The 26079-nt window shown below is 42.4% G+C and overlaps 2 protein-coding genes across 3 annotated transcripts; both read right to left on the bottom strand.

Annotated features, from left to right (window-relative positions):
• Positions 1-4925: 4925 nt before the first annotated feature.
• Positions 4926-13906, bottom strand: LOC145358588 (perilipin-3-like). 2 transcript variants are annotated; one of them, XM_080212769.1, is made up of 8 exons: positions 13804-13906; positions 13394-13473; positions 11104-11299; positions 9817-9899; positions 9074-9359; positions 8702-8889; positions 7295-7432; positions 4926-6013 (listed from the first exon to the last, which is right to left on the bottom strand). In XM_080212769.1, exons 2-8 carry the CDS (start codon positions 13463-13465, stop codon positions 5648-5650), a joined length of 1329 nt encoding a protein of 442 aa, XP_080068895.1. In that variant the 5' UTR covers positions 13466-13473; positions 13804-13906; the 3' UTR covers positions 4926-5647. The 2 variants fall into 2 exon arrangements, with proteins under 2 accessions (XP_080068895.1, XP_080068894.1); XM_080212768.1 differs by having other exon boundaries at positions 13808-13906.
• A 2423-nt stretch (positions 13907-16329) lies between these two features.
• LOC145358918 (perilipin-2-like) lies at positions 16330-19289 on the bottom strand. Its single transcript, XM_080213293.1, has 5 exons — positions 19224-19289; positions 18447-18633; positions 18189-18370; positions 17699-17833; positions 16330-16731 (listed from the first exon to the last, which is right to left on the bottom strand). Exons 1-5 carry the CDS (start codon positions 19287-19289, stop codon positions 16330-16332), a joined length of 972 nt encoding a protein of 323 aa, XP_080069419.1.
• Between the last annotated feature and the right edge of the window lie 6790 nt (positions 19290-26079).

The raw sequence follows: 26079 nt of genomic DNA, 5'->3' as shown, positions 1-26079 counted from the left end.
GAGTTAAATTACGAGAGATGAGAACTATATTCCCTTAACTGTGGAAGATGAAGGGGTGATCCAATTGCATTTACATAAGAACATAAGAACATAAGAAATAGGAGCAGGAGTAGGCCATCTGGCCCTTCGAGCCTGCCCCGCCATTCAATAAGATCATGGCTGATCTGTCGTGGCTCAGTTCCACATTCCCGCCCTCTCCCCATAACCCTTAATCCCCTCTCTTATCAAAAACCCATCAACCCGCGTCTTAAAAATATTTAGCGAGGCAGCCTCCACCACTTCAACGGGCAGAGAATTCCAGAGATTCACCACCCTTTGAGTGAAGAAGTTCCTCCTCAACTCCGTTCTGAACTGCCCCCCCTTTATCTTGAGGCTGTGCCCCCTAGTCCTACTGTCTTTTTTGAGCGGGAAGAGTCTTTCCACCTCTATCCTATCCATCCCATTCATCATCTTATACGTCTCAATGAGATCTCCCCTCATTCTTCTAAACTCTAACGAGTACAAGCCTACTTTATTCAGCCTCTCCTCATAGCTCAACCCCCTCAACTCCGGTATCAGCCTAGTAAACCTCCTCTGCACTCCCTCCAAGGCCAAAGTATCCTTGCGCAGGTGCGGCGCCCAAAACTGCACACAGTACTCCAGCTGCGGCCTCACCAATGCCCTATACAGCTGCAGCAAGACCTCCCTACTTTTATATTCAATCCCCCTCGCTATGAAGGCCAGCATCCCATTCGCCTTCCTGACCAGCTGCTGCACCTGCAGGCTGGGTTTTTGTGACTCATGCACAAGGACCCCGAGGTCCCTCTGCACCGTCGCCTGCTGCAGTTTTTCGCCACGTAAGTAATAGTCCTTCCTACCATTCTTCCTACCAAAGTGGACCACCTCACACTTGCCAACATTAAATTCCATTTGCCATTTCCTGGCCCATTCGCCCAGCCTATCTAGATCCTTCTGCAGGCTCTCCACACCCTCCGCACAATTTGCCTTTCCCCCAATCTTGGTGTCATCAGCAAATTTCGACACCCTACACTCGGTTCCCTCCTCCAGATCATCTATATAAATGGTAAATAGCTGAGGCCCCAGCACCGACCCCTGGGGCACCCCACTAGTCACCAACCGCCAATCCGAATAGCACCCATTGACCCCCACTCTCTGCCTCCTATTTGACAACCAATCCTCTATCCACGCTAACACCCTACCCCCAACTCCATGTCCTCTGACCTTCTGCAGTAACCTCTTGTGAGGTACCTTATCAAAAGCCTTCTGAAAATCCAGAAAGACCACATCCACCGGCTCTCCTCTATCCACCGCCCTAGACACATCCTCATAGAACTCCAGTAAATTTGTCAGACACGACTTCCCTTTAATGAAACCGTGTTGCGTCTGCCCTATCAAGCAATTCCCTTCAAGATGCCTCGCAATTTCCTCCTTAATGACAGATTCTAACATTTTACCTACCACAGACGTTAAACTAACCGGCCTATAATTCCCCGCCTTTTGCCTGGCACCCTTCTTAAACAACGGCGTAACATTAGCCGTTTTCCAATCTTCTGGCACTTCCCCGGAATCCAGCGACGTCTGGAAAATAACCACCAAGGCATCCACTATAACCTCCGCCATTTCTTTCAGAACCCTCGGATGCATTCCATCCGGTCCTGGGGACTTGTCCACAATCAGCCCCTCCAGTCTGTCATGCACCACCTCTCTAGTAACAGTAATGTCATTAAGACCCTCCAGTCCTACCACCTTTCCATCGCTAACACCCGGCAAATTATTCACGTCCTCCTCCGTGAAGACAGAAACAAAAAAGTTATTCAAGACCTTAGCCATATCCCCATCCCCTACCACTAGGTCCCCTATCTCATCCTCTAAGGGACCAACGTTCACCCTAGCCAGCCTCTTCCTTTTTATATATTTATAAAAACTCTTGCTATCCTTTTTTATATTAAGTTTCCTTTACTCTTAATTTGTTCATTCATTTTTGTAAAGTTTTGAGTTGTTTTATGATTGGATCCAACTGACTAGAGGAGTGAGGCAAAGTTTTCACCTAAAAGCGTTTAGTGAACCTGGCTTTTACAATACAAAATATTGTAATAGTTTGGTTGATAAAAAGCACCAAGGTGTCAGGAATAACATCCACAATAGCTACAGAAATTTTCCATGCCATTTCTTAAATTAATTCACAGGATGAGAACATCACTGGCTGTGTCCATTTATTGGCCATCCCTAATTGATCCTGAGGACATTTGAGAGTCATTTTCTTGTGGGTCTGGAGCCACATATAGGCTAGACCAGGTATGGAGACAGTATATGAGTTTATCAAACAGAACCAGCATGGATGTGACAAGGTTGGTCATGTCTTATCAAAATTGGTTTACGTTTTTGAGGAGGTAACTAACCTGCAAGATGAGGAAGTTTCACTGGGTATTATCCATTTGGACTTCCAGAAGGCATTCAACAAGGCTCCACAGAAAAGGTGGTTATGACCATGTGAGGAGGGTTAAAAATAGATTTCCCGACTTTCCCACTCCAGGTTTGGCTGTAGTGAATTTAGCAAGGATGTGCTTCACCAATACTAGTCATGATGTGGGTATGCCGACGTTGGACTGGTGTAAACACAGTAAAAAGTCTGACAACACCAGGTTTTAGTCCAACCTATTTATTTGATAATATACTCGCAAGCTTTCGGGTTAGCCCCTTTGTCAGGTGAATGGAGAGTTCTGGCCTCAGACAGAGCATATAAAGCACAGACAGTTTAGAGATTACTGATTAGAATACTGATATCAGCCACTTCAGGTCTTGAACAGCAGGTTAGGTGTAAGGATTCGCATTCTAATCAGTAATCTCTAAACTGTCTGCTTTATATGCTCTGTCTGAGGCCAGAACTCTCCATTCACCTGACGAAGGGGCTAACCTGAAAGCTTGCGAGTATATTATCAAATAAATAGGTTGGACTAAAACCTGGTGTTGTCAGACTTTTTACTGTCTTCACCAATACTGCAGGAATACCATCATGCAAACATCAGATTCTAAAGAATTAATCATGCAGATTTTCTGAGTTTAAATTGAAGAACAAGTTTATTGACTCTTTTGAGTTTTAAAAGAATTGGTAAATCACAATTCTTATTCACACACACATGTACAGGTAGTAGAATACAAAGAGACAAAGTTTTGCAGAGAAAATAATTATACAATTAATTGCTCTTGATGCTGTGATTTTTTTGTTCAGTTGTCTCCCTGTATAATTGTATGGGGTAAATTTCCATGTTTAATTCTTGATTTTCAGGAGATTCCTCTTCTCAGGATGGTTATTCTGCTCAATACTAGAGAGAGAGAGAGAGATCTTGCAGCAATTCAGTATGTTGTTCCAATCTCTGCTCTGACTTGGTTTAAAAAAGTCTTTAAAAGCCTTGTTGGCTGTATATTCCAGAATAAGTTGATTACCTGGTTTAGTGTAGTTGTTATATTGTAGAACAAGTAATTACAATTGTGATCTCATCTCAAACTTTTGAGGTTTAGTGTAAAAGGTAAACAGGGGCTGTCCAATTACAAATGGAGGAACTGATCTGTGTCAAATCAAGTAAGTAGTTGTAATGAGGAAATGACAGATACCCAGCAGTTGAGGATGCAATATTTCACATCTTTCAACTTCCAAAAGTTCTGCTGGTTTTTGACCAACACTTTCCATTGACAGATTTTCTAGGTTTAATCTCCCTTTCCATTGTCTAATAGGAACCAAAGCTGTTTGGCCAGGAGCTGTATGTCCTAGAAGACATTGTGATACATCTGCTTTTGGGCTTGACAAGTGACTGTTAACAAAGGGCAGAATTGAGATCACCTAGCACAATACTGGACATTCACCATATTCCTTTAAAAGTATAAAAGATCCTTAACAGGAGATAAGGATTAAAGATGCTTGTTAACTAATTAAGCCATCCTGTAGCAAAGGCTAAACAAATTTAATAACAATTCAACTACACAGATGCAGCTAACAAAGGCAGTACAGTGGCTAGGACTGTTGCCTCATGGTACCAGTGATCCAGCTTGAGTCACCGGCTCTGCATTTGTTTTCTCCCACAGTCCGAACGACATTCTGGTTATGTGCGTTGACTATGCTAAATTCTTCCTCCGTGTATCTGAGCAAGTGCTAGTGTGGGGCAACTAGGGGATTTTCACAGCAACTCCATTGCAGTGTTATATTTGTGTCACAAGTAGATGTTAACTGTAGCACTGTTAGTAACCATGCTCACCTAGGAGTCAGAATGTTGTGTGTGCGCAAGAGCCTTGCTACTGTGAGTTTTTTTTTAAATGTATGGGATGTGGGAATCACTGGCTGATCCAGCATTTATTGTGCACATCAATTGCCCTTGAACTAAGGCCACTTAAGAGTCAACCACATTGATTCCAGATCCACAGCATAGGCCAGATCTGCTGATGTAATAAGATTTTCATCCAAAATGGACACTAGTGAACCAGATGGCTTTTTTTAAAATGACAGTGGCTTTAGAACTATGGTATGATCCAAATGCAGGTCCCCAAGATGGGATCCATATCCTCTTCATGATTACATGAAGGTGTATTGGGGTATTTGAGATCATGAAAGAAAAAGAATACTGGAGAAGGAGTTTGTATTTATATTCTATCCACATGTATTTGTAATTTAGTATTCTAACCACCCACTTTAAACTGTGGGATCATAACACATGGAGAATTATACTCTTTTGTAAACTTGTGGTTTATATACTTTTACTGAAAAAAAGCAAACAAGCAAACAATGCATTCTATTAACTTTTACTGAAAACATACAAAGTGCATTCAATGCCAATTCACCAGTTGTGATGCAAATCCTGTCCCCATTTCAGATCCTTGACAATGAATTATTTGTCTCTGGTAACACTGGAAGTATAATTTCTAACTGTTTAGAAGTAAAAGTGTATTTGAGAAAAATCTCTGTACAAAAGGAGTAATCAAAACAACCACTTTAGAAAACTTCAGTCATGGATTGCAAGAAAAAACTGCACAAGGTAAAGTCAAACTCTTACATAATACTATTCCAATTCGAGTGGTCAAACTCTCCATCTGGTGCTGTCATGAATTGCTTGAAATATTAAAAGAACAAATCTTGAAACTTGTACAGCTGAAGATGCAGGCAGTTCAGTTTTCCAAAGTGTTAATCTAGATCAACATTAATCCATTGCTGAATGAGAATGGGCATACTCCTGAACAAAATATTAAATGCAGGTTTTGCACATGTTACAAAAAGGTTAATCTGTCAATTTAGGATGCAGTAGCAATAGGAATTTTACAGCATTGAAACAGATCAAAGATTAACAGGAGAGAAGTTTAATCTTACTCAAATTGGACTGGAAATTTTACTTTTCATGATGTGTACAGGACTGCTGTGATTTCCTCACCATTCTAACACCCCACCCCCCCATTCCATCTTGATTTGCTGAGCATTGAGTTAGTATTTGTCTCTAGGCAGTGGAGCTAGATTACACAATCCCATTAGGGCCATACATGCATTGACAGAGGAAAGTTATGTAGGGCAAAAATATAATTTAGTCAAAACAGCAAGGTGAGTTCAAAGCTCAAAATGCTAAACTTACAAGTATAACCCTCAATATGTAGCTACAGAAGGCTGTGTCTATTCTTGAACTTGATCCATTTCAATCTCCTCTGACTGAGGGTGCTCAGTTAGTTGTGGGGCAAACGGACCCACCATCCAGTTGAGGGGAGTGTTGTGAAGCACATAGTCCATCACCCCATCCATGGACTCCCGGATCTTCAGCATTTGCTCTCGGCTCTGCGCGAGGAGCTGCCCGGAGAGATCACTGAAGGAATTGGCAGAAGAGAACGAGGTGTGGATGGTCTCTGCAGTGTTGCGGATCTGCTGCATTTTCTCTTGTACATGCTGAGGGAGGCCGTGTATGTTTGAAACCAAGGTCCGGCAGGTGGTCTGTAGTTGTTGGGTGAGGTTGCGGGTCATGGTTAGTGTCTGGGACTCAAGTTGCTGCAATATAAAAAAGAAACTTAGAATTTGGTCACCTTTTGGTACTGGCTAAAAGACAAAGACAAATTTAAAAAAAAAGGGTCAAGTTTTCTAGAGTAAAGCCTGACTACAACACAGGAGGAGTTCTAAGCAGTTGCAAGTTGTCTGGTTAGAAAGTTGTCTGGTTAGGTTATGATCCACACCTTTTAGTGAATGCCTCAGTAACAACTGAACTCAAAAACAGCTCAGTGGAAGAATGGAGGGAACTAGAAGAAAAGCTGGTGTTCCCATCATGATCACTATCCAGGCATTCTGGCTGAAAAATATCCCAGCCTTGCCTGACAGAAGGCAGGTAGATCAAAAAGTAGCAGGGAATGACCACCCAGGACAGACCACCTCCAACACTGGAGGAGCTTTCCTATGGAATCATCTTAAAAAAAAATGGAGACAACAGCAACAATGACTAAACCCAGTCTGGTCATGAGCAGCAGCAACTGGTTCTCATATCACCCACAAGCAGCAGCCTACATGACCAATTGTGCATCTCAACCAGGCTGGAGCAGCAAGAATGTATTATCATTTGATCAATATTCATTCTTAGTGTACTGCAGCATTTCAAATTGATCAATCTTACTCCAGGGAGAGCTTCATTTCTACCAGAAAGAGGAAGAAGAACAGCAATGTCCTATCACCTCCAAGTCACACCATCCCTACAAAGGATTACAGCACTTTGAGGCAGCAGCACCAGGGGCAAGAAAGAGATTCTTCAACTCTTGCCAATGGTTGACAATTTAATTAAAAAGCCATATAGCTACACATTGCCCTCCCTGGGTCTTAAAAAAGAACCCACTGGCTAGTTTGGCCAAGCACAAATGGCTTCTTGGGAGAGGTGCTAGCCCCAGAAAAAAAAACACTTTCTAGTAAGGGAGGAATTATCAATGCAATAGTTACAGATTGTTAATAATCTGTTCTCAAAAATCAGGGATATTGGAGCAACTGCACTGCCCAATTATATGGACAGTGAAGGGGAAATACTTCTTGGAACTTTGTGCAAAAGCAAGCTTTCTACCTGTCTGGGCAATGCAATGGAAAATGTCAGGTATCACAAACTAACCAAATAGAAACAAGTATTCTTTCAAATCTTTAATAACTTTGAAATGAAGGCATTTATCCTTGAATAGAATAAGGGAATTGAAAATGTATAGTGGCTATTGGAATCAAAGAGCCCTTTGATAGGAAGGTTCTGTACAATAGCTGCCCCAATCTACACCCACTGGTCAAGGGTAAAATCAAAATCCTTACTTCTGGTTTCTGAGCCTCTTCTTCCACTTGAGCTTTGGGTTGTTTTTTCTGCCAATCAACCCAGGTCTGATGCAGTTTGTCTTGAGCCTCATGCAGCTTCTGATTTGCTGAATCTACTCCTTTCTTTGTCAATTCAATCTGCAAGAGAGTAACAAACTGGTCATAGTGTTGAGAAATTTACTTGACAGAATCTGCGAGTACAATCACTCCATACCCCATTTCAATGCAACAGCAGCCAGTCTTGAAGGGCAAGTAGTTAAAGATTTGGGTAGGATCCCCTCCATGGGCTTCAGGAGACCTGTTCGAGCCTGCATTTGCTGGAGCCAGTTTGCTATTTGAGTTCTTTCCCCCTTTGTCAACAACCTCCAAATGAGTCACTTAAGGATGGCAGATGGGCTTCTGATTTAGCTGGCCAGATTCAGAGATGGCAACTCCAGCAACCCAAAAGGGAAGAGATGGGCATTGTTGAGACAGGTTAGCAGAGGCCCCAATGTCAGCAAAATACTGCTGAGTGTTTGGTTCATATTTTAAATTGGTTGTCTGCTCCACTCAGTAGGATGCATCCCAAGTGGTAAAGCTGCATCAGTGGGCAGGGTTGGTCGATATGGATCCTTAAGGCTTTCCCAGGCATCCTTCCACTGAGCTGAGGGGGCTGGGAAAGTTCAGTCTATATTTGTTAGAATGACTGCAGCTAGTTCAGGTCAATGACTTTCATTACAACATGAAGGGTCATTGACAGGCAATGTTTACTGTTTGGCTTTCCAGATGTTTCTTGACCCCCAACAGCACGTCCTGTTTAATTGTGTTTGAACCCAGCCATTAGAACAAAGTGTGACATGCAGAGCAGCCAGTGAGATATCTACTGTATATTAAAGCAATGGTTTACTGAAAGTGAGGAATTTTCTTGGTGGTATCATGCAGTGTAGTGGATCAATGCCACACAGCATTCTTACCAAATCTATTGTTGAGGCACAGACATTCCTTGACTAATTGGCCTGGCAAACCTTGGTTGGAGAGTGTGGGTACACTCCCAAGCCATAGAGCAGAGGAGAAGTCTGGTCTTGGGGTGGTAGCTTTGACATGCAACTCAAGACATGAAATGGCAATTGGAACATTTACTATTCAAGTCATTGCTCATTTTGAAACTGGCTGTCTGTCTCGATTGGTGGAGGGACCAGGTTGGACAATTGGAATGCAAACCAAGGTTGAGGTGATGTTGTGTAAAGAAATATGATTAAATTTCAGCTGTCTAGTGATAACATTACATTGTGCTCCTCCTTTAAAAAGCTGGTGTCATTTCTTCCAATGGTCAAGATAGGATGAAAGATCCTTAGCCCAGCTACCATTTTTTGGCCAAATCAAAACCACCCAGGAGCACAAGGTATCAGCAGCAGTGTGTATTCTTACCAGATCCATTGTGCTGTGAAGCTGAGCCATGATGTCTTGGCTGCTTTGCCTGGCCTGCTGCATCTTGGAAATGGAGTGCTGGTAGGCTCGATGACGAATTTTTGAAGATAAAGATCCCAAACGCACATAGTAACTTGGCTGTTGTGCTGGGGCCACTTCAAAGCCTTCAACAGAGGTAGCCAGTTTTGCTGAAACAAGAGGATTCACAATTGAAGTTATTCAAGACAGGGCAGGGGTGGGAGGTTGACAGTATATATAGAGTGTAATACATGCAAGACTCAACTTGATTGCTTAGATAGAAGTAAGGGCACTGAGGCCAATACAAAAGCATCCCAATTCAAGTAGGAGGTAGCAAAATGAATCCTTTCTTACCCAGCTCCTCCTCAGTCATAGGAAGATAATGATCAACCATCTCTTCAGATTTATTGAGTGCATTGTCCACTCCAGTGACCACCATCTGCCCTACTCTGGATGCCATGACAGTGTTAACTCCTTCAGCCACTGCAGTCTTGGTCTTTTCAATGCCACCATGCACTGCCCCCTTGGCCATGTCCACTACACCAGTCACTGTATTTTTAGCCCCAGTCACTGTGTTGGAGACAGCATCTTTGGCTCCAGTTATTGTAGATGAAACCAGCTCTTTGGTGTCAGCAACAACCTGTATTTATAAAAAAGATGACAGTGCAGTACATGGTAAGAGGGCAAACACTTGGGTCCTCACTGTCTAACTCCTTAATCCACACAAGACAGGAGACAATTCTAAAAAAATGTGCATGCATTCAGGTGAAACTGGTGAATCTGCCAGATTGACTTCTGCAATTAGATTCCTTCCACACACCCAAATCTGATATTGAAATATTGGCTGACATTTCAATTTTTAAATTTGTACACAAGGGTCCAGCAAAAAGGGAAATTTTAGAGCTTTTTTAAAAGCTAGTTAGGTGACAAATTGAAACACTGCCCAAGTAGACAATTAAAGATGTGAGTTAGAAGTTACAGCTTGGTGGTTTCATCAGCCACTATAGCAAAAGTCAAGTGGATTGTTCCAGTTATCTACATTGGTAGATTACAATCCCTTTGAAAGCTAGGTATTTTAAAAAAGTGATTTCCCTTACCTGGGGTGTGGACTGCTGAAGAATTGGAAGCTTCTCTTCCAGTTTATCCAAGCTTTTACAGGCAAACTCATTGGCGGCTGTAACTGAGCACAGAAGAACCTTTGCTTAGAGACAAACCGAAGTGTGAAATCTCATTATCCAGTCATCTTACAGGGGTTGTACAAAACAAAACTTTAAGTGTCTAAAAAGAGTCTTTTCAAATGACTATCTTTTTCAATAGTCTCTAGAAGGGAACAAGGGTGGCACAGGTGATTAGCACTGCTGCCTCAGTGCCAGGGACGTAGGTTCAAATCCAGCCTTGGGCAATGTTAGTTTGCATATCCTCCAGGTGTTCTGGTTTCTTCCCACAATCCAAAGATGCACTGGTTAGATTGATTGGCCATGATAAATTACCCTTTAGTGTCTCAGGGGATGGCAGGGTTACAGGTATAGGGCCTGGGTGGGATTGTTGTCAGTGCAGGCTCGATGGGCCAAATGGCCACCTTCTGCACTGTAGATTCTAAGTAGTCAGGAAACTGGAGCTTTTGAATAAAGCTCAATTGATTTGTTTATTGGCCACTTATGAAATTGAATCTTCAATATGCAAACCATTCAGTCTGTACCTTCCATTCTTGGATCTCTCCAAGAGTGGAGAACTTCCCACTTTTCCTTCATGATGCAATAATTTGTAGTGTTTAACAGCAGGTGCTGTGTACAAGTGACATGCAACCCAGCCAAAAGTAGTCACTACTGCAACAAACTTGCATATGTCTGAATATGGCTAAATCTGGTTGAGCGTTAACTATTGGACATCTTGCTTTTAAATTTAGAAAGAACAGTAGCAGGATCTATTACAGCCACCCAGAAAGTTAGTGATACTATCCAAAATCTGCCACCATACACAGGTGGTAGAGTTCACTAGAAAACAAATTCCCTTCAGGGCACAGATTTTAAATCTAATTAAAGGAATGTGCATTTCTCTACTTGGGTGAAGCCATGTGACAATTAGAATTTGTAACTTAATCATACTTGTTAAATTATTTATTTCATACCAGTTTATAAAGAGCTTTAAGAATAATTTAGCATTTGGGGAGTTCTAGTTCCTTTTAAATATCACTGGGTACCAAGCTAAGCTCATCTGCCCAAAAGGCAGGCTTGAATAAACTTATAATTCAGAAAGAGGTCCAATATATCCAGGGGCCTTGGTGCAGTATGTTCAATTATTTTTAAACACCCAGCCCCACCGATGAAGGGCAAATTTTAGGTTTTAATTCCAGCCGGCTGAAGTAACGCAAGCTCCGATCTTACTTTGAGGTTCCAGCTTGTCTATAATTGGTTTAGCGCCACTGACAGCTGCAGCCGAGATAGTCTTCACTCCCTGCTCAGCAACATCACAGACAGTCTTCACATATGGGTGGTTCTCCTTGGTGCTGTTGTACACAGCTGATACCATATCATAGGCTGAGCTCACAAGAGGCAGGTTGGTCACTCGGCTCACCACATTCTGAAATACACAAGTCATGGAATTACCAGATCATCGCACAGAAATTCATTCCAACGATGCCATGCTTCTCATCACCTTTCTAAAGTAGGTCAGTTGGACTTGTAGCAACTTCCCATTCAGTGCAAGGAAACACGAGATAGATTGCACAACCATCCTTAAAAAAAAAGATGCTTATGCAAGGATTTTAGTATGTCAATTTGTAGTTATTGCAAGAATTTTGTGCATTTCTTCCTAATAGATGTAATTTGTAGCTAACACTTTAGATGCTGTACCTTAACCCAGGCCCAGTTTTAGTTATTGCAGGCAGTAAAAAGGGTTATTAACCACAAAAATATCAACTTTTCTGTCTCTCTTCACATGCTGCAAGAGCCTTATTTCCAGCATATATAGTTTAAAATCTCATTGAGTTAGTATTTGCCAACTATAAAGGAACTAGATATTCTAAATCAGATGTCAATCCCATTTCCCTCCTTCCCAATTTAATTTAAATTTTGAACACTGGACAGAAGCTGCATCCTGAAGAGGATTTTAGTTGCATATCTGAATTTATCCCCTCCAGGATATCAATCCTTTCCTATACCCTCACCCTAGAGTCTGCTGTTTTAATGAAATCTTTGCATTTCCTTGCACCAGCCAGCATGAACAAGGGTTTTTTTTTAAAAAAAAACTATCATCTCATTTTGAGCACTTAGTTAACACATGTACACAGATGATTAAAAAAAAGGTGGTAGGGGAAACTGAAAGTTAGTAAAGCACAGGATCCATACAAAAGTCTATCATAATAAATTTGTTGGTTCATTCTCCAGAGTATCGTGTTCAATGCAAGGCAGCTATAAGGAGGATGTGAATGGCAGAGAGAGAGGATGCAGAAAAGATTCAAAAGAATGGCAACCTGAAAGGCTTTGGGAGGGATCTGGACAGAATAAACATGGGAGCAGTTTTTTTCCCCCTTGGTAGAAAGGCTGAGAACGACAATGGGCAAAAAACCCTCAACAGGAGGAGAAAGTCTCACATGATAGGGTTGGGAGCTGGAATGCATTCCCTAAAACAGTGGTGAAAGGAAGCAGATTCAATTGGAGGCCCTTCAAGGAGATTTTGCTAATTACAAAGTGAAAGACCAGGACAATAGAGAGAGAAAAAAGAGCAAGGAGCTCTTACAGGAACCATGGAGACAGCAGGCTGAATGGGGGAAGGGTAAAGGTCACCTAAACAGCAAGACAAAAATCCCAAGATATCCTCATTTTCACAGCTGCACAAGATTTATTCTTCCCCTCCCCTTCATCCCTTTATTTAGTTGGTGGCAAACTCCTCAGTTATTTTAAGCACTAGTCTGGATCTATCCTCCCCCACTTCAAACCTGAGACAACACCACCTTCTCTCATCCACCCATTAGTTAAAATAAATACAAATTATGTTTTAAGCACTTTTTTGGCCTCATTAAAGCACAAGGAACAAGCATTTATATCATAAGTGGATATTAATGCTGCAAAGTCACTGAAAATCCCCTGGTTAGCATGTCTTTCAGACTGCAGTACTTTGGAGAGAAAAAGGATAACAACTGGAGCAGCTGGGATAGGGCCCAGTGCTGTGTGGTAGAGAGGCCCTGTTTAGAATGGATGTCACATTCTAAGTTCACTGCTTAGTTTTCCTCCTGAGGCAAAATAAGCTCCTCCACAAACACAATTTTGTAGCTTTGTATTTCAAGGCAATGAACGTTAAGTTCGTTACAAACTAGGCCAAGGGTCACAACCAGTGAGCGTTTGAATCAGTAAGTAATACTTCCCATCAGAAGTGAAAGCAACTCATCATCTTAACAGTATATAAATGGTGAGGATTTCCTCAGACCATCCTTTAGAGTGCAGTATTTAGTAACTAGGTTATAGGTCACCAAGTCAAAGTTAAAAATACAGACGCACACACTACATAATGGAAGGGATTTCACAAGCCATTTTAAAGATTACAGTAGTAAGAAAAACTTACAAATACACAAATCCCAACAGTACACAGCGACGAGGATTTCCTCAGACTACACTTTACATTAGTTTAGCAACTAGAATACAAAATCGAACGTTAAAAAATCTACACTTCCAGTACCTGCTGTTCCCCGTTCTCCTGGGGCTCGGATGGTTTGGAGACCTCAATGTTTTCTGCCACTTCTGGTTCCATAGCGAAATCTAATGGAAATAAGTTGGGGATTGATTGTAAAAGAAAAACCAGCTAGTTTGAACTCTCACCAGTCCGAGAGTAGGGTAACGCCAGAGTAAATAGGACAGATTCAGAGCAACTTTCACAGTTAAGAGTTTATTGAGCAGCTCACTACAAAAAGTTGGGCAAAATCCCTTCAGGAAAAAGAAGTGTAAAAGTCTGCCTGGGGCAAAATGCGCCAGAGGAGATTCTGACAAGAGAAGAGGAGCAGCTCAAACACACACACAGCGCATTGGAAGGCTGCAAAATAAAGTAATTGAAGTTTTGGAAGTAGGCAGAAAGATTTCAGCTGAACTTACTAACTTGTATCAGTAACACACACGCTACTTCTTTTTCACCCTGGACAGATTTAGTTCCTGGTTGCGAGCCACTGCGTTTTAAACTCCTTACGACATTACCCGGGTGGGGCCACACCGGATGCTTGTCGAATGATCTGAACAGGGAGCGAATGAAATTGATTGAGGCGCCGGCCAACCAAAGACTATCAGAGGTGGAGTTTGTTCATTTCAGTCGAGTGTTGAGTATTGGCGATGCGGGGTGGGTTGATATCTCATCTTACCCTGGGAGAGTTTAATTGATGAAATGTGTAGTTGCACAAAAGACTGCAGTGTCACTAAACAGTAATGCTTTATCATCTGGCCAACAGTGGAGTGGCACAGGTGGTTAGCGCTGCTGCCTCACATTTCCAAGGACCAGTGTTCGATGCTCGGCTGACTGTGTGGAGTTTGCACATTCTCCCCATGTCTGCGTGGGTTTTCTCTGGTTTCCTCCCACAGTCCAAAGATATGCGGGTTAGGTGGATTGGCTATGCTAAATTGCCCCTTGGTGTCAAGGGGACTAGCTAAGGCAAATGCCTGGGATTGTGCAGATAGGGCCTGGGTGGGATTGTGGTCAGTGCTGACTTGGTGGGCCAAATGGCCTCTTTCCACACTAGGATTCTATGAACTAGTACACAGTCACAAGACAAGTTAGAAGTTCATTATTGGGCGAGGGAGACTATTTGACTCAGTTCACAAATATTTAGCCCTAGTCTCCCCATGGCACCATCCAGTTGGGGCTGAAAACATTCCAGGGTGTTTGGGATGAAAGTCTGTTGGTGTGCTGACCACTCGTGTTTTTTTAAAGCTAACCCTTGCAGCTGTTGGAAATCTGAAACGAGAACACCAAATGCTGGAAACACTCAGCAGATCAGGCAGCATCTAGAGAGAAGCTAGCTTTAAGAGTGTGAATTGTGCATCAAGATTTTACAAATAAATAGTATTTTATAACTTGGGAAGCTGGGGGAAAGGGAGGGTGGAATACCGACATACTTGAAAAATAATAGAATGATTGAAATAATATGCAAATTAGGATATGGTTGGCTGGCAGACATACAGGAGACAATGGGCAAAATTGAATGCCCTCCACTGTGGAATTTGATGATAGAGATGTTTAATGTGATAGAAGGGTACCCTGCTGCCTTCCTGCTAAGGCCTCAATTAAGACAATGGTGGCAAGACCACTGGACAGCCTCCCTACCCTATTGCCAATTCAGGTGCTTAAATGGGCAATACCCACTTGGGCAGTATCTTGCCATTCTAGTATTCACCCAGCATTGAGCAAGAAAGGTTCTACCCAGGAAGCCCAAAGGGATCCAGCTTGCTGACTGTCCTACCCCACCCCATGGCACCCCATTGTGCAAAACCCTATCCACCATCACTATGTGCCTGTGTCCATGGCACTCTGAGGCCTTGAAATTTCTCATTTATTTGTGGGATATGGCATCACAAGCTGGCCAGCAGTTATTGCCCACCCTTAGTTGCCCCTAAATGGTGACATGCCATCTTGAAACTCTACAGTCCATGCACACAGTGGGTTGACCCACAATGTCAGTCAGGATTCTGACAAGAGACTGCAAAGGAACAGTATTGTACAAATCAATAAGGTGCAGCAGGGAACCCAATTGGCATGGATTACACAGCAAGAGGGATATAGAATTATAAAAGTAGGAATGAGAGAGTGGTTGGGAGTCATATGGGCAATTCTATGCAACACACATCAGAAAAGATGTAACAACTTAAGGGTAGAGGGAAGTTTACTGGGGATGAGATTTAAGAAAATGAGGGTTAACTCGGGTTAGGCATTATATTCTCTGTGGTAGATGAGTCAGGTTAGAAATTTAACTCCTTGGTAGATGAGTTGAGTGAATGAGGTGTGAGGATTTAGATGCCATACCCAAAGGCTTGATAGAAAAACAGATTCCATTAATTTTAAAAGGGAATTGGACAGGTACAAGGAGGAACTTACAGAAAGGAGTAGGATTGCTCAAAAATCTAGCACAGGCACAATGGGATGAGTAGATCCAAGGTAGATACGATAGGACAATCAGATTAAAAGGACCATTGTACTAGAAACTTGAGAATGAGTGGCTGGCTAGTGTGGGATAGAGGGCATAAGGCCTCACATGTTTAAATAGGGCCAATGTTTCCAGGCAAGGATTAGTTCTGATCTAATGAACATAAACCACAGGAGCTAGTTGGTTAAGTATCTTGTACTGGAAGTGACTGTTAAGGAGTGCAATTACTTTTTGCTGAACAAGAACGGAGATGGAACAAATCAAGGCAAGTTATTTACTTGCAGCACATGACCAGGGATATGGTCAATTTGAAGATTCCTGTCCAAATCAGAATGACAGACTAAATTGAATTTGTATGCATTTATTAATTTATGACAATATATACAAGTGACAGTAGAATTACCAGTAGGAAGTGCACTCAGCATGGTTCTTATTCAAGACAGTAAATATATTCCACAGCCAACAAATAATATGAACAAGCCATCTGGAGTTATGAACCAATCTCCTCTTCCTCCCTTGACTGGGGCACAACCACAGATTGCTCCATTGATGAACCCAGATGCTCCGGATCTTCAGTGACCTGGGGAATGGAGGGTTCCACCAGCCAGTTAAGAGGGGTGTTGTGAAGCAGGTAATCCATCACCCCATCCAGTCCCTCACTGATTTTCACCATTTGCTCTTTACTCTGGGTCAGGAATTGGGTGGAGAGATCTTGGAAGGAGGTGGCTGACGAAAGAGTGCTGTAGATCTCTTCTGCCAGTTTACACACATGCTGCACTTGATCCTCAATATTCTGAGGCAGACCACGAACGTTTGAAGCCAGTGTTCGGCAGATGGTTTGGAGTCGATCAGAGAAATTCTGAGTCACAGTTAGTGACTGAGTTTCAAGTTGCTGCAATTAAAAAATTAAATTTAATTTCTAGCCTATAATCCTTTCAGTAGCTGTTCTTTTGAAATTTGGGTTGGTGTCATGAGGAAGAGATTAAGAGAAGTCTGCCCCTTAAAAAAAGGCACCAGCTAACATCCAGCACTTGATGGACCAGTTTGCAATGTGTCATTTAACCAAGATGAACTTCTGAAAGTCTCCATGCCACCAAGACCCCATCTCCCTATAATCTATTTCCAGTCTCCTGACCAACCTTCCAAAAATTTGATCTGACACCATTTCAAAACTGGCACCAAATCCAACTGATCCATTCCTTCCTAGTTCTAACCTCAGCCTCTTAAAAGCTTCATCATATTATGACATCTTCACATCACTAATGCTCAAGATGCATCTTAGATGGATGCTTTATTGAAAGCAAGTTCTGGCCAAGTGGAATAGCCCCTAGTGTTTTTAAGCACTACCCAAAAGGAAAAATGTTACTTTAAACAGCCAACTCTTCTGGAGTTAAGGCCCAAGGTCATGCCACCTTAAAATTAGTTCCACTGAAGGAAACTAACCCCATCCACTTCAGGTTGACCTTTTGGAAGGATAAGATTTTGCTGCACTTTGTTTTTAATGGTAGGGCTAGTACTGATTAACCAATTTCATTAAGGAAGAATGGCCTGCTTAAATTGCTATCAAAAACAAAGAACAAAAAGAGCAAAACAGCCCAGGAAACAGGCCCTTTGGTCCAACAAACCTGTGCCGCCATTTTAACATATGAGTTCCCCCCCTCCACCCATGACCTTTGTCTGTGCTTTAGCATTCCACATTGAGGGAAGACTAATTGAGGGACAATTTGTTACACCAATCAGCCTAATAGCACATCTTTGGGATGTGGCAGGAAACCAGAGAAAACCTTCAGAATAACTACATTTTTCATGCCTCTTGGTTAGAAGTGAGAGACTATTTTGAATAAAAATCAAGTTCTTACTTCAGGTTTTTCAGACAGTTCCTCTTGAGTGTGATCACTTGGCTGGTGTTTTTTCCAGTCAAGTTGGATCTGATTTAGTTTGGCTTGAATATCTTGTAGTTTGATTGCTGATTCAGCCTCCTTGGTCATTTCAATCTGGAAATGCAATGACCAGTTATGTTATTGAAAAATTTCAAAAACTGTTGAGTTAACTTAACAGAAGCATCCTCAGAGGCCCCTGAGAATTGAAGAATCAAGCATGAATATCAGATGCTGATCAAAAGGCTATCAAGGCATAGCATGCAAAACGAGATTTATCAGGTCATGGGGAAGTAAAAACTGTGCAACCATATTTCACAGAATGGTTAGATCAGCCCAGTTAGTCCATGCAAGACTCAATTAGCACAACTACTTTCCTAATGAGTTTGCCTGCCACTATAAACAGGAACTTTACTAGCTGCAGTTCCTCAAGCACAGCTAATGTGGCATCTGCAATCAAGACTCATCTTACCAGATTGACAAGGTTTTGGAGATGAGAGAGTACTTCCTGGCCATTCTCCTTGGCTCTCTGTATCTTGGCTATGGAATACGCATATGCATGATTGCGAAACTTTGAGGATAAAGATCCCAAACGCACATAACTCTGTTCCTCTATTGCTGCTGCATCAGTAGGAGTGGCCACTTTAGCCAAAGCTGAAATAGAAAAAGGAAGTCAAGTCTTCAGGTTGAAGATCAATGATTAAAGATTGATAGTACTAAGTTTAGATACCTAGTTCTTCCTTGGTCACAGGGAGGTAGTGATCAACTAGTTCTTCAGGTTTGAAGAGAGAAGTATCCACACCAGTGGCCACAAGTCGACCCACAACACTGTCATCCTCAACCACAACAGCTTTAGTTTGTTCCAGTTGATCTTGTACATCAGTCACAGTCATTAGATTCTCAGTTTCAACAAAAGCCTGTAACACAATGGGATGCAGCAGCTCAATTTGATGATTGCAAATTATGTAACATGCAGATCTATAAATATTTCTCCTTTAAAAATTCTAGCTAGTGACCAAATTCTGGAGACCATTTTTGTTCCCATCATGTGCAGTGGTTTTCACTCCAGGATTTGATTTGAAATAAGGGCATTGTATTAGAGTAGCAGCTTCAAGAGTTTGAAAGTTTTAATTGCAGAGTGAAATTAAAGAATTACATTCTTTGGGAATTTGGATAAATCAGGGAAACAACTATAAATTTTAGACACTATTCAGCACCTCAAGTTAAATAGCCAAAGCATTTAATTGTACATTTAAGAAATGTAATTGAACTAAATGCCTTAATTGCTAACAATTCAATTTTCAGGAAACCTCATGGCAGTTAACTCAATTAAAAAAATGTTAATTCTAACTCATCTTGGTGCCTAAATTACTGCCCTACAGCTGATTACTTGGGTATTTAGCCAAGACAGACATGTTACTGAACTTGGTTCTTTCCCATCCAAGTAAAGGAAGTAGATTTAAAATAGGTTAACACTTCATTCCAACATACCCCTAGCAGTAAGTACCTGTTGGCTAAAACTTTCTTGGCTTTCTGCAGCTTTGGAAAGCTGTTCTTCTGTCATGGATGCCATGCTGAACCAATGATATCTGCAGAAGAGGTTAAAATGTGGTCACTATTTTAAAAGGTGATAAAAAAAACATACAGTAGTGGTTAGCACTGCTGCCTCAAAGCACTAGGGACCCAAGTTCAATTTGAGCCTTGGGTGACTGTCTCCACATGTCTGCATGTGGTTGCTCCAACTTCTTCTCAGCCCAAAGGTGTGTAGCTTAGGTTGATTGACCATATGCTAAATTGTTTAAGTCAGGGTGTAGCAGGGTAAAGACATAGGGGTCTGGATGGAATTGTTGTCAGTGCAGGCTCAATGGGTCAAATGGCCTCCTTCTGCACTATAGGGAAAGTATGATACTGATTCTTATAGAGGGAACAGAGGTACAAACAAAAATATGTAACTTCATGTCTGCCTTCACACCAATCTGTAACTTAAAAAAAAAACCCACAAGTCACAGACAACCAAAACATGGGTCTATAAAAACAACCTACAAACTTCCCATTTGTCCAGCAAAAATTAAAACCCATAACTCACACTACTTTACCAGCCCACTCTTTACTCACCTCCTCTCTGGTAGTAGCTTGTGCAATACATTTATATACCAACCAGGTGGCAGTAGTTGTTTTTATTCGAGCCAATAGAAAAAGAACAAATCTGCTGTCATCGACCAATGTTGAGAGTAGTTCTTTTCATCTGCCAAATGAGTAAAACAAACTCAAATTAACTTAGGAACAAATTAAAAGGGGCAGCCCCCCCAAAAAGGAAGGAGGGGGACAGCCCAAACAAAAACAAAAGTATAAAGGTAATTTAAGACACATCAAATCAAAATGTGATTGTTGGGGTCTATAACGCACCTCAGCCCCTGCGGTGCCCAATGGGCACGGAAGGCCTCGACTGCCCACGGACACCGTGTGCTCCCTCTCCAGGCATACCCGCCCGCAAACGTAGCCGCGGTAGAGGGGCAGGCAGTCGGGACGGACGGCCCCATCGATCGCCCGTTGCCCGGACCTGTTGAGAGTCAATTTTTTTGACTAGCCAATTAAACAAAATCAAATTAACTGAGGGACAAATTAGAAGGGGCAGCCCTGCAAAAAAAAGGGAACCACCCAAACCCAAAAAGCAAATTAGAAACGAAACTTGCTCTTTTTGGTTAACCAAATAAACAAAATCAAATTAACTGAGGGACAAATTAAAAGGGGCAGATCCCAAAAGGAGGGGAACCGCCCAAAACAAAGGACAAAGTGGAAAGGAAACTCAAAGCATCAAATAAAAATGTGAATAAAGAGGTCAATAATGCACCCCAGTTCCCACGGTGTCCAGCAGGCACGGAAGGCCTCAACAGTGCCTTTGGACACTGCATACTTCTTCTCCAGAGGCACCCAGCCACAAATGTAGACAGGCAAATGGTCAGGTCGGATGATTCCCTCAATCGCCTGCAAACTGGACCTATTAATGACAAGTTTGGCCAGGCCCAGGAGCAGGTTCACGAGGGGGTCCTCTGCCTCCCCCCTACTAGCTCCCTCCCCTCCATGCCCCCACCCCTCTTCCCCTTTCTCCCCCCTTCCCATCCCCTCTCCCCCTTTCCCCTCTACCCTCTCTCCCCACTTCCCTGCCTCACTCCCCTCCCCCTTGCCATCTCCCTCATCCCCCTCCCCACTCCTCCTCCTCCGCCTTCCTCCCCTCTCCCCCCTTCTTCCCACCCCTGACCCCTTCCACCCCCCCTCCTTCCCCTGCTCCCCCTTTTCCCCCACCCCTCCCTCTTCTAACCCTCCATCCTTCCCTGCCCCATCCTCCCTCCCCGGCCTATCCTCCCTCCCCTACCCAACCCCGCCCCCGTCCCCATCCCCTCCCGTGCCCCCTCCCCGTCTCCTCCCTACCCTATTCCCCCTCCCCCACCCTATCTCCCCCTGCCCCATCCCCCCTCCTCTGCCCAATCTCCCTCCCTGCCCCATCCCCCTTCCCACACCCTAACCCCTCCCCCATCTCCCCACCCTCACCCCATTCCCCGTTCCCATTCCCCACACCCCCCTCCCATCCCCACTCCCCAGCCCCCTCCCCCTTCCCCTCCCCCGCCCCTTTGCACTGGGTAATGTTGAGAGTCTTAGAGGAGGGATTTTAATCAAATTCAATATCTCCAGATCATTCTAATCAAAAGCAAGATTAAACATTCCTAATGTGGCGGGGAAAATTAAAAGATTCTCAGGATACAGTTCAAGTAAGTGAAAGATTATAGAAGAAAATGCATTTTTTTAAAAATGAGAGAGGTGGAAATCTTCAATGGGTAGAAGTTTAGAACAGTTCAGAAAGGTCCCATGATACATTGCCAGTCTGTGTTAATAGCAGATCGAAACAAATGGGTCTGAATACTAATGAGCTAGGCAAGGTGTTAGGTTTTGAGATCTATTGATTATCTTTCAACAGAATTAGCTCAGAATTGGCTCTTTTGTATATTGTGAAATTATATAGCGAAGAAATATTGGCATCTGCCTATTCCATCTTGTTGATGCTTTGTGCCCTCCTAATGTTTGAAAATGTAATGTCAGAAGCACTTGTTCACTTCTATCTTAATGACTGACAGCATGCAGAGCCAACAGATTATAGAACGTGTACTAAAATAAAAACACTACGTGTTGGAAGAATCCAGCAGGTTTGGCAGCATCTGTGGAAAGAGAAGCAGAGTTATTGTTTCGAGCCCAATATGACTTCTAGGGAACTGGCTGGCCAGTATTTATTACCCATCCCTACTTAGCCTTGGAGGGCAGTTGAGAGTCAACCACATTGCCGTGGATCTAGAGTCAGATGCAGGCCAGACCATGTGAGGACGGCAGATTTCCTTCCCTAAAGGACATTCGCGAACCAGATGGGTTTTTTCAACAATTGACAATGGTGTCATGTTCATCAGTAGATTTTTAATTCTGGATTTTAAGAATTGAATTCAAATCTCACCATCCTCGTGGCAAATCTTGAGCTCGGGACCCCAGAACATGAGCTGAGTTTCTGCATTAATAGTCTAGTGATCATACCCCTAGGCTGTTCCATTCCCTGTTGGGCTGTGTTGGCCTTCACTGGAATATTGTAGTAGATCGATGATGGAAATATGAACATGGTTATGATCCAAGTCAGAAACTCCAAGATGTTTAATGAAGTCAGTCTAGATCAAAGGCCACACCTGACCTCAGTTTCAGCGATGATTAATGTTTGACATACCTTGCATCATCAAAGAGGTTGTAACTGAAATCTGACAAGTACCATTGCCACCACGCAACCTTAAAACAGGACACCACTGCCTGTAGCAGCTGTTGTGAAGTTAGTGTTTAAAATTATAAAAAATTGTAAAATGCTAAGAGTTGTAAAATTTAAAAGATGGTTTAGTTTTTTCTATACTAAAGGGAAGCGGGTGCAGTACACAAAGAACACAGAGTGAAACATTATATCAGTAGCCTGGATTATGGTGCTGCCAAGGCAACAGGTTGTTTTTGAATTTTAATCAATCAATTTGAAATAGGCATTTGAATAGCCACAGCCTATCAGATTTAAATTTTGATGTTTTGATAACCCGTAAGCCAATCGTAGTTTGTGAATTGTAGTATATCATTAGGGTTAGAAAAGCCACAGCTCCAAATAGCCAGAAAGACAATCTGCCAGCGATGGCCACAGTTCACAGCTACAGACACACAGACAACTCACTGCCAGGGCAACTGCTGGTGTAATAACCACATTGTGTCTGAAAAGAAAGCCTCATCTCATGTCAGAACAGAAGGCAGCAGAAATCAGCAAAGAAGAATTTGCGAAGACAACAAACCTGTCTGCATTTTTAATGTGACTAAGAAATTCTATTTTTTTTTGTTAATGAGTGGTGATTGTACTTATCTGAACAGCATTCCATTAGAATAGTGCTTTATTTGTTTGTTTCTAGTTGAGTTAACCTGTTTACTGTTAGTGAGATAATTGAAGTGTTACTTGTTGATTGTACACAGAGTCTCAGGTAGTTATTTTGATTTGTCACTAAAAGCTGTTGAAGGGCAGATAATCCCCCTTCTCTCACACACTTTAACAGATTATGAAAGGACCTACTTCTCTTTGAGTGGCTGAGTGTTAGTTCTCAGAGAGGAGATCAACCTTCCCCTTCGTAACACAACCATGTGACCGTAGTTCTTAAACTTTTGGTATGTTTGCCTGCTTCCAGCTTGTTGCTTTTGACTTGACTTGATTTGATTTATTATTGTCACACGTATTGGGATATTCAGTGAAAAGGATTATTTCTTGCGCTACCCAGACAAAGCATACCGATCATAGAGTGCATAGGGGAGAAGGAGAGGAGAGAGTGCAGATTGTAGTGTTACAGCCATAGTTAAGGTGTAGAGATAGATCAACTGAATACAAGGTAGGTCTGTTCAATAGTCTGATGGCAGCAGGGAAGAAGCTGTTCTTTAGTCGGTTGGTGCATGTCCTCAGATTTTGCATGATGTATTGGGCTTCATTCACAGCCCTTCGTTTACAAACCTTGTCTTCCACACTACCCTGGCTCCTGCGTACTTGTAGCTGGTGTCTCTAGCCTCTGAGATATGTTCTGTTCATCTCTGAGCTCCTGGCTGCGAATATAAGATCCAGTGAGGGTGTCTGTTCATCTTCACTGTCCTCCTCCTCCATTGACTGGGAAGATTTCAGTTCTTTGGTGCATGAAATGAAAAAGTGATGAGGGGTTGGTTTGGGATGCGGGGATGGGAGAAAGAAAGAGGTGCATGCTTACGCTAGCTGCACCTAATGAATCAGAAGAGATTGCAGGATGAGACAGGGGAGGAGGTGGCCTAGTAGTATTATTGCTAGACCATTAATCCAGAAACTCAGCTAATATCCCAGTTTCGAATCCCACCATGGCAGATGGTGGAATTTTAATTCAATATCTGGAACTAACAATCTGATGACAATGAAACCATTGTTGGGGAGACCCATCTGGTTCAGTAATGTCCTTTAGGGAAGAAAATCTTCCGTCTTTACCTGGCCTACCTGTGACTCCAGAGCCACAGCAATGTGGTTGACTCTCAACTGCCCTCTGAAATGACACTCAGTTCAAGGGCAACTAGGGATGGGCAATAAATGCTGGCCCAGCCAGTGATACCCATGTCGCATGAGTTAATGAAAAAAAGAGAGGATAATTAGATATGCAAATACCATTAATATCGATCCTGTGAAAACACCAGTGGCCGTGGCCTCAGTGACACCCACCAGGCTGTGGGCTCATTGATACACTGCAGTTTGAGGGAGCTTACTGAGTGGGAAATTGGCTGCTGCATTCTCTACATTATAACAGCAAGCGACTAAATTTCAAAATACTTCAATGGTTGCAGAACATTTTGGAAAGGCCCGTGGTTATGAACCGTACATTAGAAATGCAAGTCTTCCTATTACTCAGGATGATCAGCTCTCCACACAGTGAAAACTGGCAAGCTGCCCCTCTGTTCTATCCCAGTTCCTATCTTTAGCCTGAATCATCCTCTAGCTGAAAGTAAGTGGGAAGTATGTCAGTGAGTGTCCTGCACTGTCTTTGGATGATATTGGGAAGGTTGCATAGCCAGTGTGAATCTGTAAGTAGCTTGCCTGAGCTTTGCTACAGTGCTGGGTGTACGAAAGAGATAATGTGCACAAATTCCAGTGTCGATATTGATTATTGGTAGATGCTAATGGGGGTGTAGTAATTTAAACAGTGGATAAGGCTTGTAATAGAATATGCCATTTGAAGGTAAACTCACTCACCTTGGCAACTTGTGTCAAATTGTTAAAGCACTTCCTTAATCCATCCATTAGGGCATGGTTAGGAGTAGACCTGTACGGTTGTGCTGTTAAATCCTTAGTTGTATATCGTTCTTCTCAATAAATTCAGTCAATAAATCTTTTAGTTGCTACTTGCAGAAAAAAGTAATGCAGTCAGTGCAACTTTTATCCAGGTTATCCACTTAACAAGGTCAAATCTATACTGTATAACTTTGTTCCTCCTAACATTGGTATTCATAGAACCCTACTGTGCAGAAAGAGGCCCTTCGGCCCATCAAGTCTGCACCGACCACAATCCTACCCAGGCCCTACCCCCATATCCCTACATATTTTACCTGCTAATCCCTCTAACCTAAGCATCCTAGTACATTAAGGGGCAATTTCAGCATGGCCAATCAACCTAACCCGCACATCTTTGGACTGTGGGAGGAAATGGGAGCACCCGGAGGAAACCCATGCAGACACGAGGAGAATTCTTGTGAATGACCAAAGGAAACAGGCACATTAGCAACATTTAAAACGGCATCTAGATAGGCTCATGAATAGGGAGGGAACAGAGGGATACAGACTAAGGGCGGAAGGGTTTTTTTTTGAGTTTAGTTAGGGCATCGTGATCAGCACAGGCTTGGAGGGCTGAAGGGCCTGTTCCTGTGCTGTACTTTTCCTTGTTCTTTGTCTTGATTAGCCTGAGTACAGGGTGAAAAGCTTTGACAAAAATGTTTTTCAGCAATATTCAAATTTTATACTCCCCATCAATTTGAGTTGTCTTGTTTTAAAACAAACCCACTTTGAATTTCTGAATTATAGTCATTTTGCAATTTTTTTTCAAGCAATAACTCAGTGGGATGTGTGTGTTGATTAGTTGTAAGATGAAAATACATGTAATATTGAATTGTGAATCTAAATCACAAATCCACTCAGTTGCCTTGCTATGAAATAAAGCTGTTTAATGGTTTGCATCAAGCCAATTCCACCAAAAGATTCTTTAAAGTATTTATGTAGATGATACATAAATAGTTAGATATAGGTTGTAATAATA

The sequence above is a fragment of the Carcharhinus amblyrhynchos genome, chromosome 26 (genome assembly GCF_965287045.1).
Source record: "Carcharhinus amblyrhynchos chromosome 26, sCarAmb.v2.hapA, whole genome shotgun sequence".
NCBI lineage: Eukaryota > Metazoa > Chordata > Chondrichthyes > Carcharhiniformes > Carcharhinidae > Carcharhinus > Carcharhinus amblyrhynchos.
This window is presented reverse-complemented; position numbering and strand designations above follow the sequence as displayed.

What these genes read in the sequence shown, in the direction of transcription:
- LOC145358918 (XM_080213293.1), bottom strand. Translation starts at nt 19,289, where the DNA reads ATGGCATCCATGACAGAAGAACAGCTTTCCAAAGCTGCAGAAAGCCAA. An exon ending in AAGAAAGTTTTAGCCAACAG is followed by an intron (nt 18,634 to 19,223) that starts GTACTTACTGCT and finishes ATTGTGTTACAG; the next exon opens with GCTTTTGTTGAAACTGAGAA. An exon ending in TGTGACCAAGGAAGAACTAG is followed by an intron (nt 18,371 to 18,446) that starts GTATCTAAACTT and finishes TTTCTATTTCAG; the next exon opens with CTTTGGCTAAAGTGGCCACT.
- LOC145358588 (XM_080212769.1), bottom strand. Translation starts at nt 13,465, where the DNA reads ATGGAACCAGAAGTGGCAGAAAACATTGAGGTCTCCAAACCATCCGAG. An exon ending in AGGAGAACGGGGAACAGCAG is followed by an intron (nt 11,300 to 13,393) that starts GTACTGGAAGTG and finishes TGTGTATTTCAG; the next exon opens with AATGTGGTGAGCCGAGTGAC. An exon ending in TATGACTGAGGAGGAGCTGG is followed by an intron (nt 8,890 to 9,073) that starts GTAAGAAAGGAT and finishes CTCTTGTTTCAG; the next exon opens with CAAAACTGGCTACCTCTGTT.